This window comes from Centrocercus urophasianus, unplaced genomic scaffold (assembly GCF_019232065.1).
Source record: "Centrocercus urophasianus isolate 14NV4802_14NV808 unplaced genomic scaffold, USGS_Curo_1.0 seq_19, whole genome shotgun sequence".
In the NCBI taxonomy this organism is placed as follows: domain Eukaryota; kingdom Metazoa; phylum Chordata; class Aves; order Galliformes; family Phasianidae; genus Centrocercus; species Centrocercus urophasianus.
In genome coordinates, this window is record NW_024884744.1 from 13,843,670 (window position 1) to 13,862,811 (window position 19,142).

The 19,142-nt window shown below is 40.9% G+C and overlaps 2 protein-coding genes across 2 annotated transcripts in view; one reads left to right on the plus strand and one right to left on the minus strand.

Annotated features, from left to right (window-relative positions):
* Positions 1-344, minus strand: part of LOC122161443 (collagen alpha-1(I) chain-like) — a 638-nt gene extending 294 nt beyond the window's left edge. The window contains exon 1 of the mRNA XM_042820886.1: positions 32-344. Within this exon, the coding sequence (XP_042676820.1) occupies positions 32-344 (313 nt within the window). The remainder of the gene's footprint in view (positions 1-31) is intronic.
* Positions 343-19,142, plus strand: part of DNER (delta/notch like EGF repeat containing) — a 106,978-nt gene continuing 88,178 nt past the window's right edge. The window contains exon 1 of the mRNA XM_042820887.1: positions 343-573. Coding sequence (XP_042676821.1) covers positions 343-573 — 231 coding nt within the window. The remainder of the gene's footprint in view (positions 574-19,142) is intronic.

Sequence of the window (19,142 nt, forward strand, 5' to 3'; positions counted from 1 at the left end):
GCGCTGAACCCAGGGCCGCCCTCCCCCCTACTCCGTGCCGCCGCCGCCGCAGCAGCAGCAGGAGGGCCGGACGCGCGCTCGGCTCCCGCTGCCCCGCGTCCGCGCGCCCCGCCCCGCGCCGTTGCAGCCCGGCTCCGGGTCCGGGCGGCGCTGAGGGCGGGCGGCTGCCCCCTGCCGGGCGCGGCGGCCGGCTCCTCCCCGCCCAGTCCCCGCCCGCACGTTGCCCGGGGAACGGGGGGTAGGGAGCAGCCGGGCGGCCGCCGCCTCCATCCATCCCTTCGTCCGTCCCCTCCTTTTCTGCCCGCCGGTGCCCGCAGCGGAGCGGCACCCACCCCGGCCGCCATGCCCCGAGCCGCCTCGCCGCCGCTGCTGCTACTGCTGCTGCTCGCCCTGGCCCAGCGCCGCGCCTGCCTCCCCGCGCCTGCTACGGCCGCGCCCCCCGGGTCGGACCCGTGTCTCAGCCGGCCTTGCCGTAACAACGGCACCTGCTTCCCCGCCGCGCCCCGCCGCCTCTCGTCCGCGGCCGCCTACCGCTGCGCCTGCCCGCCGGGGGTCAGCGGCGCCTCCTGCCAGGTAAGGGCGGCCTCCGCGCCGCGTCCTCGCTCCCGCCCCTGCCCTTGGGCGTCCCCGCGCCGGCTGCGGACGGCTCTGTCCCGTCCTCGGGCCGCCGCGCCCCGGCCGCGGGCGCCTCCCTGTCCGCGCCGGCCTTGCTGGGGGCGTGCTGCCGGCGGGGGTCGGCTGGGGGGGGCCCTGGAGCGCCGTCCGAGGGCGGTCACCGCGGCACGGCCGGCTCTCTCCCTCGGTTCAGTATCGGTCGTTTCACGGTGAGAAGAACCGTCCTCGAAAGCTGCGCCGAACGCTGACGCTCCGTCACGTCTCGGTGCATTGGGTGGCGCGGCCCGGGCTGCTGGCGGGTCCGAGAGCCCGGGGCAGCGCTGATGGCGTCAAACTGCCGGCGGTGCCTTCCCGACGCACAGCAGCGTGCAGGGTAATCTAAAATCGCACTGTCACGTGAAGGCATCTTTTTTGTCTCTAGCGCTAAGGATGAAATGCTTTTGTTATCGCGTTCAGCAATTCAGAATAACTTATTTTTCTGGGAGAAGCGGGCGCGGGCACAGCGAGCTTCGGGCCCTGCGCGTGTGAGGGGCTGCGCTGTGTGTGACGGCAGCGCCGGACGGAGCGCGCGGGGCGGCTGCAGTGCATGGGGGAACGCTGCGTGCCCCGAGGGCTCCAGTGTGGCAGCCCATAATTCAAGGAAACAGTCTTTTTTATTCTTTTTTTTTTTTTTTGGGGGGGGGGGGGGGTTGACTGGGGGGCAGTTGTTCCTTGGTTACGGCGTACCTAAATCGTACAGTTGATATATGGGAGAACACGCTTAGCGAAGGCTCGCCGTGCAGGTGAATTCGAAGTCAGAGAGCAGGAGGAGCGCTGCGCTCCCGGTGCGGCACCTGCCTGAAGGCGGCTCAGTTGGGTCCGTGTAGCAACGAAAGTGAAAATATTAACGTTAATGAGATTCTGTAAAATCAGAGTTTACCGTGGATTAAGTAGAGTTCTCTTCGGCTGATTCTAGCTGCCGGTCTCCTAAGAGTTTAGCGCGCTTCTGTCACTACAAAGAGACAGCGCTGCGCGTTTGCTCTGCTCGCCGCTGTTAGGCTCCGGCGTCCACATCCATGACTAAAAGATTAATGACCTTTCTAAAGACTTTGTAAAATGGAACTCTTGCTGGCATCCCACCTCCTGCGAAGCGTCGCGTCTGGGGAGCCGGCTTTAATTGTTTCTTCAATACAGAGCGAGGCAATATTTTCACAGCGGTTTTATTAACTGATGAGGGGAGGCTCACAGCGCCGTGCGTTTTGTTTCTTTTTATGAAGTACTGAGCAGTGGCTCTTGTAAAAGAAACCGATAAACAAATGGATGCCACTGCTGGCTATTGTGTCAGCAGCTGAAGTGTGGGCATCAACTCTGAGCAGTTGATAGGGTTTTGAAATGTTACCTTAATTAACTAGAGAGCGGGCAGGTTGTTACTTAATATGTAAAGGGATAATGTAAGCATGCTGCTGTTATCCACAGTTGAGGTTTTGCTCATTTATCAAAATTGAAAATGAAAAAATACTGCACGGATGCATTAATTCTTGTGTTTTGCTGTTATTCAGATGGAAACAGTCACGTTCACCGATTCAACACTAACAAATAAAAGAATTTTTAACTCTTAAGTGATACGAAGAAAGCTATGGGTTAGACCAAGTGGGTCAGTGGGATATATTTAGAGTGGTTACTTCTGAGGTTGTTGTTGGACAGTTGGACTTGAAGAAGGCAAAAAGAACAGTAATGGTTACCTGGATCAAATACCTGGATCATAGGAGGTAAGTTTGTTGAAAGTGGAGTTCTTTGGAGCCACAACTGCCAAAAGACATAATTACTTTTGTGTTAGTTCTTGTAGGGAGGGCAACATCTCTCTCTTCCTTCCCACATGCATTAAGGCATAGAATGGAAGAAAAATGTTCTATATGTGCCTACAAATCAACTGGGTGCAATGAAATTATTAAGATAGAGAGATTGATAACAAAGTATGAGATTGCCACAAGATTTTGTCATTGAAGATTTTCCTGTGACTGATGGTGATGCACTTGATGATGCTGATGCTGGCATGGGGAGAGAGGCAAAGAACAAAAGTGTCATCAGGTGCGTGAGATACTTCTAAAAGTCGAGATAGAGCTTCCCTATCGCCAGGTGAAGTATTTAACTTGGCCTTCATCCAATCCTATGACCTTATGTTACAGCTGCTTTGTTACTCATAATTTATATAACAAAAGTGATCTTAGTATATCCACGCCATGCATTATTCATGTCTGTATGTGTCAAGTTACTTAGGGTTTGAATGTACTTTGTTTGGCGAACTTCAAGATTGTTTTGTTATGGATTGTTTGGCTTCAAATGACTGGTGACAGGTGGATGGTTGGACTGGATGATCTCGGAGGTCTTTTCCCACCTTGGTGATTCTATGATGCTGTGTTGTGGGACCTTGCTGTATTTTAACTGCGCTTCTTTTCATGGATGTGATTTTTTTCCCCCACTCCTCTGTGCTGTATTTCTCGTCTGTGTGAAGAATAAATAGAATCAGTGTGTTGAGGAATCTTAAACTTTGGGCTGAGCAGAGATATCACACATATTCCCTATGAAACTGAACAAAAATTGCACCGAATTCAGGTGCCTTTCTGCAGGAGTTGTGCAATTCTCAGTTTAAACTGAGAAAATTTGATTAAATAAAATGAAACAACTTTAATAGCTGTCAAGTGGTTTGTGCTGACATAGCCCCTAAACCTTTACATGTGTTTTTCTTTGAGAATTGATCTTTAACCTTCATTTCTAGCCACTAGTCTAATGACTTTTGCTGTTTCTAATCACACATGTAATCCAGTACAATTATTTTTTTTCTCAATCAGGAGAGTTCTAGGTAAAAAGTGATTTGTGTTAGTAGCTTTTGGAATAATTTTAGAGGCATGAGATGCAATCTAAATAGAAAATGGTGGACTTGGTTATTTGCTTGAAAATGAAAAATCTGAACATAGTTAATTGCATTACATTGCATTATGGTTATTTGGTTCAATACTAGTTTCACTAAAAGATTTGTGAAAGGAAACATTAGTTCAACAATTTTTAAATACTACCATGCATGCTTGTTACTTCTTCCCCCACCCTTCTCTCCTTTGATTGACAATTTTCCTGCCTCTTTTTCTTCAGTGCTTCATAATTTCACAGTTTGTGGCAGTAAGAGGAGCTAGGACAGGAGCAGCGTCTGAGCTGTGCACAGCCTGCCCTGTGCTCTGCCTGCAGCTCTGTGCTCTGCACTCCAAAGGCTGCGGAGGACCCTTCTCTACTTCTGAGAGCAGCGTGCTGGCTGCTGCTGTAACTGCTGTAGCTGTTTAGTGTTGAAATAAGTACTGTAGTAGCAAAAAGAGGAGGATTGTTATTTCTTGACTCAGTGGTCTAATGCTTCTGAAAAAATAGCATGAAATTTCATTGGCCGGGTTATTTCAGGTTTCACTAGACAGTGCTATGCAAAGGGACATCCTTTAATCTAACTGCTCAATCACCTTTGTGTCACTATCCTGATTAATTCTTCATGAGCTCCTGTTTTCTATTAAGTGCTGACATCGCTAATGAAAGGTCTCTAAATCCTTCACAATGAGTTCTCTAACATACTTAAGAAGCTATTATTTTCTGTTCTCATTAATGAAGGGCATATTCTTAGATGATGTATCTATTGTGATGCAAGTGTTTTTGCTATGTGGCCACTCTGTTCTCTCTTCTGTCTTTAGCAAGAGTAAATTATGCAGTTAGTGTAAGCCCTGGAGCCTTGCTTTATCTGAGCACAGTTGGACTTGAGTTCTGAGCTACCTGGTCACCTCCTGCTGACTGACTGTGAACTCTCACAGTGGTTTAGAGTTGAAGAATTTAAATATTTGCACTGGCGCGTGTACCGTGCATGAAAAGTGGCTGCATGAGCTCAGTTTGCTTTTCATGGAGAACAGGAAGCCAGGTGCCATCTTCAGCTTCATAATGGGTGGCCACAGAGAAGGATGGAGCAAGTCTGTTCTGAGGTGCAGTCAGTACAAGGACGAGAAGTGGCAGACATTGGAGTAGGGGAAGTTCTGGTTAAATTGGAGAAAAACATTTCTTGCAATGGTGGAGGCCAAGCGCTGGAACAGGTGCTTGGAATGGTTGTAGGATCTTCTTCCTTGGAGATTCATGGCCTTGATGGACCAATGCCCCAGCTGCCTGAGTGTTTGATTCTCAGTTGAGTTAGAGAATCCCTCGTGCCCCTTTCTGCCTACAGCCTTTTCTGTGAGTTTTTGTGCTATCCAGATACCTCATGAACTGTGATGTCTGCTGCCAGGCAAACTAAGGAATTTCTAGAACCTGGCTACTGAGTGTCAGATATGGGGAATGGTAACACAGAAAACTGAACATGAAAAATAATTTATCCCACATTTTATTTAAGCTATTATAATAGCTTTTTTTTTTTTCTTTTTTTTCTTTTTTTTTCTCCTACAACAGTAGTAAAAATGTGTTTTCAGTCAAATTCTAGCTTTTCAGATCAGCATATTGTTTGAAAATTTGTGAGTAAGAGAAGTATAATTCAGCAATTTCCAAAGCAGTTGTTCAGGAATTGTGCTGTAATTCTTACCATGGGATCTAAACAAATTATTCTAAATGTCTGTAGAATAAAACTGGAGTGATTTAATAACCTCAGTTATGCCAGTGGTTGTTGTTTGGGTTTTTTTACCCGTAGTTACTGTTGTGAATCTACGGTTTGTTTCAGTCTGCTGAAATGCTCTCAAAATTAAATATCTGTTCAAAATAGTTCTTTATAAGTGTTAGTCAAGCCAGTTAAGAACCGAATGAACAGTGCTCTGTAAAACTCCATCCTACAAGAAAAACATTTAGGTGTTGGTTTTACTTTCTTTTTTTTTTTTTTTTTTTTTTTTTTTTTTTTTTTAAATTTTGATGGTAATTAAAGATTTTGAAGAAACAGATCAAATGTGAAGTAGTCAAATAACAGTAGAAGATAAGCTGAATAAACTTTTTCATATGTTATTTTTCATCATATTTTTTATTTGCTTTGATCTGAGAGAATTACTTTGCAATGTTATCTGCTTAAAACCTACAATTATTTTACTTTCCTTTGAAATACTTAACTTGATATTGCTATTTGTTTGTCTGTAACTTTGAAAATGCTTTTTAATGGAGCAGACTCACGATATGCTAGGAAAATAACAGGAGGATGCCTTATCTTGAATACAAGGTAAGAAACAGAATATAGGTGGTGAAACAAAGAAAGGAGAAATATTGGTCAAACAGTGGACCTGTATGACTTCATTCAGTATTGCAGGAGGCACTTCCCCTCTCTTTGAGGATTCTCATAGGATTTTTTACATATTGCCCTTAGTGGAAATACTACTTTGAGATTATTAAATCCAGAGGTGGCATTTAGCAGGATTTCAGCTTCATTATGTGATCAGGCCGGGTGTCTTAGAAGATGGTGTGACAAATTTCATTTAAATAGGCAAACATGGGTCTGTGGAAAACAGTGTCCACAGAGCCCTAAAGTGAGCTGAAGAATTAATTGGCACGGAAGGTTCTCTCATATGTTGTGCACTTACTAAACATCAAGTCTTCCATTTATTCCTGCTACTGTTTTTGGCTGTCATACTTTCATGTTCCAATGAATCCCACAGATTAATTGCATGGAAAATATCATTTTATTAGCTTTTACTTTCTGTCTTTCAATTTAATTGAATTCCCTTGTGTGTGGGGTTTTTTTTTTTGTTTGTTTGTTTGTTTTAATGTTAAAAGTGAGTTATTCCATTCTTCTCTCTCTGTGCCTGAATATTGTTTTTCTTTCCTACAGTGTCCTTCCTGAGCTGAATGGATTGAGCTGATAACAAATTTCTGTTGATTGCCACTTAGTCTAAATACAGTCTGTTGCATCCAATAATGCTGAACCCCATTCTTTATGTATGCTGAGAGGTTACCTGTTTTCTGACTACTGTATTTGAGAGCAGTCTTAAGTAGTATTCCCCTTCCTTTTCTGTTGTTGTTGTTAATGGAAGGTGAACTGAGCTCAAGTTCAGTTCACCTCACCTGGGTGTGATTGTGGAGCGATGTTTCCAAAATGAAGACATCCATATTTGAAGTGCATCCATACCAACTGAGAGCACTCTGTTTGTCATGAGTAGGAGGAACTTCATTAAAAATGTCTTAGTGGCATTTAGATCAAAATCTGGAGGTAAAAGCACTTCAGTATGGGCATTGCACAGCATCATTTATTGTTTTAAATTAACTCTTGACTTTATAACAAGTTTTGTCCAACTTTCCGATATATTTTTACTATTCATAACATGCAGAAATAACGACAATACTAAAATAAATACCTCCTGCTCAGAACTTTCTAACTCATCAATATGAGCTGCACAAAACATAATTTCTAATTGGATTGTTGGGAAAAAAAATTCTTCAACAGCAATACAATTGTTGCAGCTTTCCAGCAGTTTTGAACAGTGGAAATGCACTTGGAGATAGAAATTAAGAAAAGTAATGCTTGCTTGATAGGAAAATTAATTAAGTTGTTCTGTTGGTAAGGTGTAATCTTTTACAGGGAAGCACTCTTGCTTTCAAAGCTGTTTTGTAGCCCGCATGTAAGCAGTTATGCATGTTACTGCCTCATATTGTTTTTCAACTTTGCATTGTTTTGTTTTACATTCTGCAGCCTGTACTAAGTGCAGCCATTGCACTGCATTACTCAGCATTCCGTTCTGCTGTAACCCTGACTAAAGTGTACAGCTATGGAAGTGAAATAGTGTGACTGGGACTTGGAGTACCAGGGCTTGTGCTTGGGCTTCTCACTGCAAAACTTCTGCATTCTGAACTGGGGGTCTAAAAGGTTGGTTTATGCATCGTATTTAAATACTAACCTGAATTACGTGTCAGTGGCCTATCAGAATATATTTAAGTTGCATGGAAGCAAAACCTTACTGAAAACAAACTTTCAACCCTTTCGAGTACTTTGTTCCACAAAGCATTGGAGCTGGCACTCTACTGATTGATTTCCCTTTGTAATGTTCCATTGCTCTGGAAACAGACGTGTTAGATCAGTGATCAGTATTACAGAAACTTCTGTAGCAAAGGTCATTGAGAAAAAGAAGTTCTTGAAGGGGGTAAGAATGGGATTCTATTAGAGCGTGGAAATAGGGCTGCTGTGCTGAGGTGAGGTTACTGAATATTAATGATTTGGGGCGCTTTGTTGCACTTGATTACATTGCATTAGTTACAACAGCAGTCACATTGTCACTTAGAGAGCACTCTGAGCACATCCAGAAGTGGGAGCTGTAAAGAGTAACAAGAAACGGTTCCTTTTATTTACAACAAGCCTCACTTTCAGTCCAGGTTGCCCTTATGTGATCCTTCGTACTGGACCTACTAAAACTGAAAGTTGACAAACGCATGAGAGAGAGAATGGTCCCTACAGAAGCTGTGATTACCAGCTGGGAGACCCTTGTGCTGAGGTGGAGGAATGATGTCTAATCCTCACTGAGCATTAGTGCTCAACATGCAAATCATTTAAAGCTGTGCAGATAATGCCAAAACGGAGCAGAAGCTTTTAGAACGCTGTGCTCTTCTATAAATGAGTGGTACTTAATCCCTTGGAATCAGCTTCTGGTAGCTTCATGTACAAGGTAATCGAGGCAGAAATAGATAGGAGCCCAGCACAGAGGGGCAGCAATAGTGATTAGAAGATGTGGAAGGATTAGGATAACCTGGAAGAAACAACTGGTTTACTTTTTTGTATGCAGAAAGCCAAGAAGAGTCTGAATAAAAAATAATCTTGCAGCAAGGCCAGTGCTTTAAAAATTGGACAAGGCAAATGAGAAGTTCTGAAGGGCTGCAGGTGGGCATCATCTAATGTGGCTAAAGAGAGTAGGTAGACAATTTTCTGTAATTTTCCAGACCTGTCATGTTACTGTGATCTCCTTTTCAAGTACTTGGTAGTGACTTTTGTCACTAAATACAGTAACTGTAATTGTGAATCACTATGGCAATTTTCATGCTGCTTATTCTGTCCTAATGCTTAAAATTCAACAAATCTATAAAACTTAATGCAAATTCTGTTTGTATTTCTGTTGCTAAACCTCCAGCCTTTGTAATAGTTATGATATGTGGCTTCTTCCATAGAAAACTTAGGCAAATTATTAAACACTTTTGATCAAAATTAAATTTAAGAATCAATCACAGTAATGCCAAACTAAAATTATGGCTGATGTCTCATGGAGACTTAGCAGCTTGTTAACAGCTTCTGATTCTCTATAAGGCACACCTGCTTCTATTGTTATCTATTTTTCAGGCAAGTTTAAATCAACATAATTAAAAAAAACAGAGGTAAAGTCTAATAATTTGTGAACTAAGTACCTCCTGTGTTGAGAGTCCTAACTCCATTGTCTGTGATGAGAGAGATGTTTTCTGGTATCTACTGTCATTATGGAGCATTAAAATTGTGTTCTTGTGTGTGGATCTGAGAAGCATTCTCATCTGAGTATGGATGGCTTGGAACTTCTGTGAGCAGAGTTACATGAGGATTCCTGATGTAGGTACTTGTGTTCATCCTTAAGGCTACAGCACACTTCATGATGATGTCATGTGTAATAAATGAAGAAAATGGTGTTGAGTCCTCTGGGAAATTAACATGTTTAATTGAGGGAGGGACAAGTTAAGATTTAATTTATATAACTGTAATAGGACCCTAACATTAAAATTTGGCTGGTTATTGCGTCTTAACAGTAGTGGAAGGGTACTGGGTTAAAGTGATGGATGTGCTTGATGATTTTCTGAGGATGCAGGAGAACGTGGCTGGTGAAGAATATGCTGAAGCATGGAGTGTCTTGTTTAAAGGGCTGCTTGAGGCTCCATGATGATGGCTCTTAAAGGTGACGTAAACTCAAAGTCATTACGTTTACTTCTTTAAAGATTAAGATAGAGCTAGTTATCTCAGTAACCAGTTGTGCTTGGTTTTCTGAGTGTTCCTGCAATGAGCCTACAAACTTCTGTAAGGCGAATGAATTCTAGAGCTGTGCTGTTCGCTTCCAAAATCCCTTCTACCCCAGCAACACATCATTCTTTGGAAAATTGTAAAGTTTTTGCAGGCAAATGAGAAATCATAGATCAGTAGTTATTTTGCCTTTTCACAAGCCTTTTGGATGGGTGATGGATTTATCAGATGTGGGTAAACACTGTGATTATTAAGTTCTGCTATCAGCGAGATGGAGCAGACCTCTGTAGGGGCAAAAAATCTCTCTATATTTAATTTAGGAATATAGAAAGTTTTCTGTTAGTGAAATGTAGTAGGTAGTGATTTGGCCATACTTAATGTTTATATGAGGAAGAATCCATTGAAATACACTCTGAAATGACACCTTTGCTAGTAGGTCTTACTGTGGAAATGACATACAGTGTATGTAAGTGCAGCATCTTTGTTGCTTTCTGCACTATGTAAATGCTTTTCACTTTGTAATCAGTACTGCAGCAAGTTCCAGCCAGGGCTTTCTTGGTCTGAGGATACTTTTCTTTTCCAGAGTACACTTACATCCAGTTCCATTTTGTATTCTCAGATGCTCTAAGCTCCTTGCCTAGAGTATGAAAGTAATCCCTGTTTGGGCCCTTTACCACAAGCAGCTGCTGGCTGGTAGAAGCTCTTCCAAGCTCCTTACAGGGTACTGTGTAACAGGTCTTTGAGCAGAAAGTGAGTGAGGGAGGCTTCACCGGAAAGCTTCCAGCTTGAGCAGATCTGTGACTTGGCCTCCTCAAATCAGAGGTGTCAGCACAAAACTCTTTCTACTCAACAAACTGGTGTTTTCTGATAAACAGCATGTTCAGTCAGAAGCTTCTAACTCTAAGAAGCACAGTTCAGTGATGACAAGGGAGAAAATTTTCTCTAATATTTCACTGTGTACTTACAGATTGCATCATCTAATCTAATTTTGGAGATGATCCTAAAACTGTAGAGTATCGCTTGCTGATCTTCAGAGCTTATTTTTCTCTAACACTTTGAAGTAGATGTTTTCTTTGTGTTTTTTGAGGGAACTGTAAAGGTTTTATGGCGATTTTTGGAAAAAAAGGAATAAATGCATTCACAAAAGCAAGACAGAAGAAAACTGGGTGTTAAATTATTACTCATATTATTGTGTTCACATTATTGATTCTGTTAACGCTCATGCTAAAAGCTGGACATGCACCCCAAGAAGGCTAGCTTCATCCTGGGATGCATCACAAGGGGTGGCAGCAGGACATGGGAGGTGATTGCCCCCTCTGCTCTGCCCCTGTGAGGCCCCATCTGCAGCACTGTGCCCAGGTCCAGGCCCTCCCCCACAAGAAGGATGTGGATGTGTTGGAGCAGGTCCAGAGGAGGGTTGTGAAGATGAGCAGAGGGCTGGAGCACCTCTTGTATGAAGAGAGCTCGATGATCTTTGATGTCCTTTCCAAACAAAGTTATTCTACAATTCTGTGTTGCTCTAAGCAAGTTCATTTGAGAAGGCTTATGTGTGCTTGTTGCATAGTACCACTACGCATGTACGCACAGACAGATGTCTTAAAGTGGCTTATACTCTGCAAGTTTATCTGCTGCTTTATCCTGCAGTAACTTGCTTGTGTGCCTGTACGTTTATGGAAATACATGTCAATGAAACTAATTCTTAAAATCTAAAAATGCTGCCAGTTGGAAGTGGGATGAACAACAAATCATCTTTTTGACCGAGCTGAGATGATGTAGGTGTTGTGTATTCTGAAGTTAAAAATCTGTGGTTTACTTACTTTAATAAAACATTTAGTTATCTTTTCTGTACTTGCTTTTTCATTGCTCCAAATTCTGTCCTATAAATCTCAAGCTATCTCAGTCTAGCTGGTTTTCAGTTACTGACCTTCATCTGTCTCTAGCTCTCTCTGTTTTCCCAGGATTCCACATGGGAAAATTGCTGATGGGGCTTGTATCTCTTATTTTGAGATAATCTGCTTTCTTTCGTTCTAAAAGCAATAGTGTCAATACCAAAGGAATTAAAAGTGAGATAGGGATGTTTCAGTGCAGAAACTGATCTGGTTGCCATCACTGAATTGTGGGATGAGTAGAATATCAAGTCATTCATAGTCTCTTTAGAGCTCATGAAGTAAAATGTGATCAAGGGAAATATGGAGTATGATTCTGTGTGCTTGCATTTATTTTTTTAATATAGGGAACCTCAGGAAGAAAGGACGAAGTTTAAACATCATTGGGTGAATCTGGAGCTTGCATAACAGAAAAGCTGAAGCATTTGGTATCAGAATAGAATGAGGAAATCAATAAATTCAGGCTTAATCACACAGCACTTGTGGCTGTGTTCTGAAATGTGGCAGTTAAAGAGGCTTTGATTTAATGTACTAAATATACTCTGAGCAATGGAAGAGTGCACTGCTCTGTTTGCTAATGTGGAAGCGAAGAACAAGGTTCTGCTCTGTCATCTTCATGTACAGCAGTGCTCCAGAACCACCAGGCTGCCCTTGCTTTGACCTCCAAAATGTTTGGAATGATGTAGAAGATACTATAGCTAGACGAGTCAGTAGTTACTTGTGACTATGAAAAGGCGGCGTATTTAAAATTATTTCTACACACGGTTTTTCTGGTTTGATTCTACATTTATAAGAATGACAGCTGTTCAGTGCCTGGTTCTTGCAAGGCTCCTGAAGCTGAAGAAACCTGATGGCTTCTTTTCATGCTCAAATTGCATTTCGGTGGCATTGTGGGATTTTTGATTTCAGTACTGACAATTCTTTGGCTAAAAGCAAAAGTGATAGTTAGTGAATTCACATACTGCATCTGAGAGAATTTGACTGCGACCTTATCTTCTGTACCTGCTTGTATTCCACGTCTGAAAAAAATGCATTAATGATGCTGCACAGTGTTCCAGGTGTTCCTTTATCTTTCTCAGAATTGTGGGTATAAAAGCACTGTGAATTTCTGTGTTCCTATTATATGTTATGTACCACTGTTCAAGTGCATTCAGCAACCCAAATTATTTTTACAGCTGTCTGTATGGATTTCTAAATTTTGCACCTTCTTAAAACAGCCTGGGGCTATAATGCAGATATTTAGACATCTGCCATAGGATGACACAAGAATAGTAATACTATAGATAAAATAGTAAACATATATTAAATGTTGCCTGGAACATGAACTGGAATATATAAGGATTAGATTTGTGACCAGGATGATGTCGCTTGTTAATTTGTAGCATAAGATATGAGCTGAGCGTATTCATTTGGTGGGCTATTTGAATTTTCTCTAATTACATGAGTTAAAGGCAGAATCAGTCTCTAGAACTGTTTTTGAGGTTGTAAAGTTAGATGCAAAATATATTATTTAAATTTTGCTCTTATTTTAGAGAAAAAAGTTATTTTTTCATTGCTGATGGCTTTCCAAGTGAAACAATACTTTATTCTCTCTTTTCTGTAACAGATGTGATTTGCATTTCTGTAGTGAATGGTAGAGAACTCACTGGAATGATCCAATTAGTTTTCATTGAGTTTTGTTGTACAAATCATGCTCCTTCCATAGGTAAAATGTTATCACTCAGCATTAGTAATTACAGCAGAGAGTTAGCAATATTAGAAATATTTTCCAGCTTTACAGAACTGAATAATTTAGTGAAACTTGGTAAGCATTTGACAAATTTATAAAATTTCCTGAAGATTGTCTACCATCATAACCATGTTTAGTTTTAAGTAGTGCTATTATTTATTTTTACTTGGAGAAACAGAACCTAGACCTTATTTCCACTTTAGGCAATAGTGAACATGGAAGTTGCATGCTAAGGACATAACGCATAGTTGTCTGCAACAGTCTGGAGGTGGATGGCATCTTTTCTTACTCCAGATCAAAGGAGAAGACTCTTCAGGAAAGGAAGTTTCTCTAGAGTACAGTTTTGTGAAATTTGCCAGGTTCGTTCTGTATCATTCTTCACCACCACTAAGTTTTGCTTTTATTGATCAGATTGAGTTTTAGGGACTAATGGCTGAAATGAGTTCTTCCAGATGCAGTTGTAGCTTGATTGTTATTTTACAGTTTCAATTTTCCTCTGGAAAAGTGCTTCTGGAGGAGGCCGATGGCTCCACTTGCTAATTTAGCTGAGGAGGATGGCCTGCAGAGGAGAGAGTGAATGGTTTCTGCAACTCCTGTGAACCACTGAGGTAGCACTGAGAATACATTTTTTTTCCCAAATATTTTGCCATTAAGGGGAAAATTCTTTGAGGAAAATTAAATGACCAAAATACTATTGGTTCTCTTACCATGCAGTGATTCAGCTTCTTGCTGTCTTCTAGCTAAATACACAGCATAGTATCTTAATTCAATGCACCTTTGTATACTTTTTGGAAAAGATTTTGAGTGACCTACTGTTGAAGCTGTGCAGCAGTAACTTCTGTCAAGCAATATTTTAAATAACTGTCTATAATGATACATTTGAGATTAACAGTTATACACGACTCCCACCGATAATGTGTGTGTATATATAAATACACTAAAAATGATGGGCCAGGTGTATTTAATATTTTGATAGTGGGTACTGGTACTGTTGACTTTCTTAAAGAAAATTCTTTTATCAGTTATCAATCAACCAAGCATAGATTGCTCAGTTTCTCTGAAACAACTTCATTTTTTTTCCCCAGCAATCATGGGTTTTGGCCCTAGGTTTAGTTGCAGCAAGGTCTTTGTTTAATCCTCCTTTGTGAATCGTTCATTTGGTTTGTCTGAATTTCTGTGGGTTAGTTCTGTGTCACTGGAAACGTTTCCCTGTGTAGTCAATAAACTTCTGAAATGCCCAGTAAACTCTCCTCATTATCACAAAACATTTTCCTCTGCAGTTGCAGGCACATCAAAGACACACTTCACTTTTGCTTATATTGCTGGTTTTATTTACACCACTGTGACAATGCAGAGAGTCTTCTATCTTCTACAGGTTAATTTGCTCAACCTCCTAATCTGCTTCTGTGTGTTTTCAGAAGTGTATTCCGAAGGGTATGGTAAAACTGTAGGGACAGCTTTGGCAAAAATCTTTTTTTCTGCTTGTATTCTACTTTCCATTCCCTTTGTTACTGGGGAAATAGCACTCCGTGTGGAAAAAGATCTCAGGGTACTGTTGAGGGTCAGGTGGAGTCACCGACATTTGTCTATGTAGAGCCGAGCTTTATTTAGAATGGCTAATGCTGATCAGGAGCTAACAGAGCTCCTGACTCCCTGCCAATTCCATGCACAATTACTCTGGTCCCTGGAGTGTGCTGCTGGGGCACTGCAGCTGACTGGTAATGCAGCATCATGCCAGAATTAACCCTGCTGAGCCAGCTCCAATGTTTTCCCTTTCCACAATCTGGTTAATTTCCACCCTGAAAAATCTGCTAGCAAGCAAAAATCAAACAGAGTCATAAAACTGTCCACATGAAATTCCTCTCATTATGTATGGATATGGTCTAGTTCTAATTTTGTGTCCTAGGAGCATGCTCCTTACTAATTACAGTAACTTGCAGCTGCAGAAATCTTCTGTTTGTTGCTGCCTGGCTGCTCAGTCCTTTCACTGCCAAGTTTGATGCACATCCAGCTTTCTCCCAGCTGAATGCCTACAGATTACAAAAGTCAGTATATTAACGTCAGCAAATCTCCTCCTTGGGATGTGTTTGAAGTCAATAAACCTGCCTTAGCTGCTGGGTTTTGCAAATAATTTTTTGAAGGAGGAACAATTTTTGAGGAATGTAGATTTGTCTGTTTCTCTTTGCCCTGGATCTCACACCAATACACCAACTGTAAATCAGTTGCTGCATAGAATGACCTTTCTCTGGGTGAATGTCCTTACAGTTTGCATGTGCATTCCCTGAGAAGAGGCCAGTCTTGGTATGCAATTGCTCAAACAGCCTCACTGTGGGTAGACGAGAGCCACAGTGAAGGTGCACAAAGTAGATTTTGTTCAATCCACTGTTAGGTACAATAAGTTTAGTTGCCAACCCAGAGAATCTAGGTTGGCTGATGTGTCACAGAACACAAGTGCTTATAATGAACTTTGAAAGCTCTCGTGCACAAAGTGTGTCTTAGCATTTGTTTATTAATCAGCAAATTAGAAATACCTCACCATTTTTAAACAAATTATGCAACTTTTAGGAATGAGAACATAATATATGTGTATGATGCAGTTAATTAGACAAGCAGCTTTGTATAGGTACATCTTGATAGAGTCTCTGTTGATATCAGTTTTGAACTTGAGGTAAGAACTAAAAAATTATTCTTAATGGTCAACTCTTTCTGAAAGTCGTCTATTCTGTAGGAAAACAGATTCAAACTGGAAGTAGATTAAAGCTAAAAAAAATCAGTTTCTTAATTTTGGGTTCAGCAACTGATGTGTTTTGATTTAGAATGTCTGTGCATCAGTCAGTGTCCTGGCAATACATCTGGGACATCTTTGACAGGACTTCCTACTTCTGTGTCAGTTCAGCCCTTTGTCCAGCTGGTAAGACCAATAAAAGTGTCCATTAGTATCAGGTTTGAAGATGGTACCCCAACAGACTTCTGGTGTCTATCCAGGAGAGTCACAAAATAACCTTTTCATTTCCATAACTGTAGGCACCTCTGAGACTGTGCTAAAGTACATTCTACTTTTCATTGAAGTAGTCTTTGGCTCTTTAAAATTGCCCTAAGCAATTCAAGATTCATTCTGAATATGAGTGGCTAATTATTTACAAGTGCTTCTGTTTTTCTGGCTTCTAAAATTTTAAGTAAGAGTATAAAAATTGTTCTGTGCTATAGTGAAAAACACCAAATGAAAAGCATTTGTAGTTTATCTTGAACTGTAATTAAACTCTCTTTCTTTGAAATTCAAAATCTTATTCCTGTAATAAATGCACTATTTTATCCATCTATTTTTCCATTTAGTCTGTACATATAATTCTGAAAAACAAAGCTTCTCTTTTGCTGTTAGAAATAGATCCCTGAGGTAATGATAAGTGTCAAAAACAATTAGATTCCTCCAGAGAAAGATTATACAACATTAAAAAATGGACACTGTTTATTCTTGTCTCAAACCAATTTTCTTTGGGGAAACTACTGGTGTTGGCTTAACTGAATGGTTGAAAGCTTAGTTAATTTATTTTATTTTAGGAATGAAATAAACTTTCTCAGAAGTAATTCATCACTTGGGAGAATTACTTACAAACACCAATTATATTGTTGTCCCTGAAGTAACTTTTCTTGTAGACTTAAAGTAGAACTGAAAGCATTCATTTCATTTCAATAGTCCAAAAGTATTAATGTAATGCCTTTCTTATAGGTGTATTTTAAACCCTTTGAGCAAATTAATGTTGAAAACTAAGTTTTACATGTTCTCTTTATTTCAGAAGACAAACTGAATGGTCTTAAATTGCATGAGTCTCATTAAGAATCCTTGTTTTATTTCACTGTTTTCTTAGCTTCTAAAGGAGTGGAAAGTAATCAGCACCTCTGGGTCTTAATTGCTCAAGATGTGTATTACTCTATGCGCATGCAAAGCAATTAAATGATGGTGTATAGTCTGCACTACTTGATTGTAAGTTCCTGAGAAGAAACTAAAATAATGAAATCCGATAATAGAGAACCTGCAATAGGAAGATCTAATAATGTGGAACTATTCTTTACAAAGCTTTTGTTTCCCAAGCTACACACAGTTCTTCAGATATTCCATAACACAGCTGCTAAATACTTGTTATATATTGTGAGTCTTGTTGTAGACTCACCTTTATTACAAAATTTAGTTATCTATTTGTCTGGTGTAGCAGAGCACCAGTCCTGCCTGAGCTCTCTGAATCAAAGCTGTTACCAGCTTGCTCAGAGGCACACTTAGTTGAGTCAAGATCAAATTAATTCCCACATTGGTCAAAGATGATCTATGACAAGAATCCCACCCGTAAGGTTTGGCAAATTGGTTGGCTCTTCCCATGATAAAGAGAAAGTTCTAGAGGAGAGCAATCATCAAGATTGCTGCCCTATTGCATGTGCTGTGCCTGTGGGTTACCTGGCCTGGTCTGTGTCCTTCAGTCTGAGAGAGGCTGCAGGCAAGGCTGCTCGCAGCTCTGCAACTGTGCTGAGCTCCCGCAGGCTCAGCTGCTGCTGCATGGCCACCAGCCTGGGAGTGGGAGGTGGCAGGGCTGAGAGCACCTCACTGCTTGTAAGGATGCAGACATCAGCAAAATGTTTCAGTCTCGGGCATGCTGTCACCTCCTGACACAAATTTTCGTTGTACTGCAATGCTGTCTGCAACCTTTCTTTCCAGTCTCCTGAAATACCTTTGTTACATTATTTGTAGTTCGAGATGTGCTCAGCTAGTAAAACAAATGTAGTGACCTTTTATGTTAAAATAAATAGAAAAAGATTTTAAAAATTAGGGAAGTGAAAGGTAAAGTCTGAAGGTTCTCTAACTTGTTTGTGAGCAGGAGAAAACAAGTGTTTTTTGCCAAGTTTCTTTGATCATCATTGTAAAAACTACGTAAAAACGGCAATGATAGGTCATTCTGATATTGCTGCATGCAAGAACAGAAAACAAATCATTTCCTTTTATAAATTAACAGATGATTGAGATTTCAAACATTTAATCATTTAATCTACGATGTGCTGATTTCAGTGAGTTTTTGACACGTGCTTGATTGTGCATATGAAGGGCTTGCTTTACGTGCTGGGAAGTCAAGTTGGGGAGAAGGGAAGTTTTGTTGCTTTTATGTAGGTCATTCTGAATGTAATTCTTCCTATTTGTTTCCAGATACAAAGAGCACAATAACATTGTTGAATAGAACAAATTCTCAGCTACACAGCACTGTTTTTCAACAGTCACCACTTTAGCTGTGCATTTTCACTAGGGATGAACAAGAGCCTGCACGGCGTGCTTGTAACAGTCTGTGTGTCCATCTGGGTCATGGCCTGTCTTTCACATTGCTGTTGCCATTGCTGTAACACACCACCCACCATGTCACTGCGCTAACGCCCACTGGCCTCCATCAATGTTTGGCAAATGTTGATGAATGTCTTTTGGTGCAATTTTTTCCTCACAGAGGAATTCAGTGGCAGTCCTTTGCTTCAAATGCTTTTCTGTGTCAGACACCATTCTGTCAGACTGCCCCTCTGCTGCCATCTCTCACACGGTGACAAAATGTAATGGGATATTGATGGGAAGGTTCAACTTTTGCTGCCATCCCACCACACTGATGTTGTCAGCCAATGTCATAAAATAGGAGGCATTACTTTCAGAGCAGCCCTCATACTTAACAGCTTTCAGATGCTATAATCAAAGTGTATTGTAAATGCCTCTCGATTAATGGAATGGATGCTGGCAGTCGAGCTAAACTATGAAGACATTGTGATTATGAAGTTATGTTGATGATTAAAACTCAAATCATTGATTTGTTTCTGAAAAAGCAGCGTGTATCTACATGTATGTTCAAAAACTGTTTATGATTTATATTCAAATTTACATTTATTAAATGAAACAAACAGCTCTGGCAAATGGTCACTAGATTCTGCTTTGGGCTAGAATGCTAACTTAGCTGTCCTTGTGTTA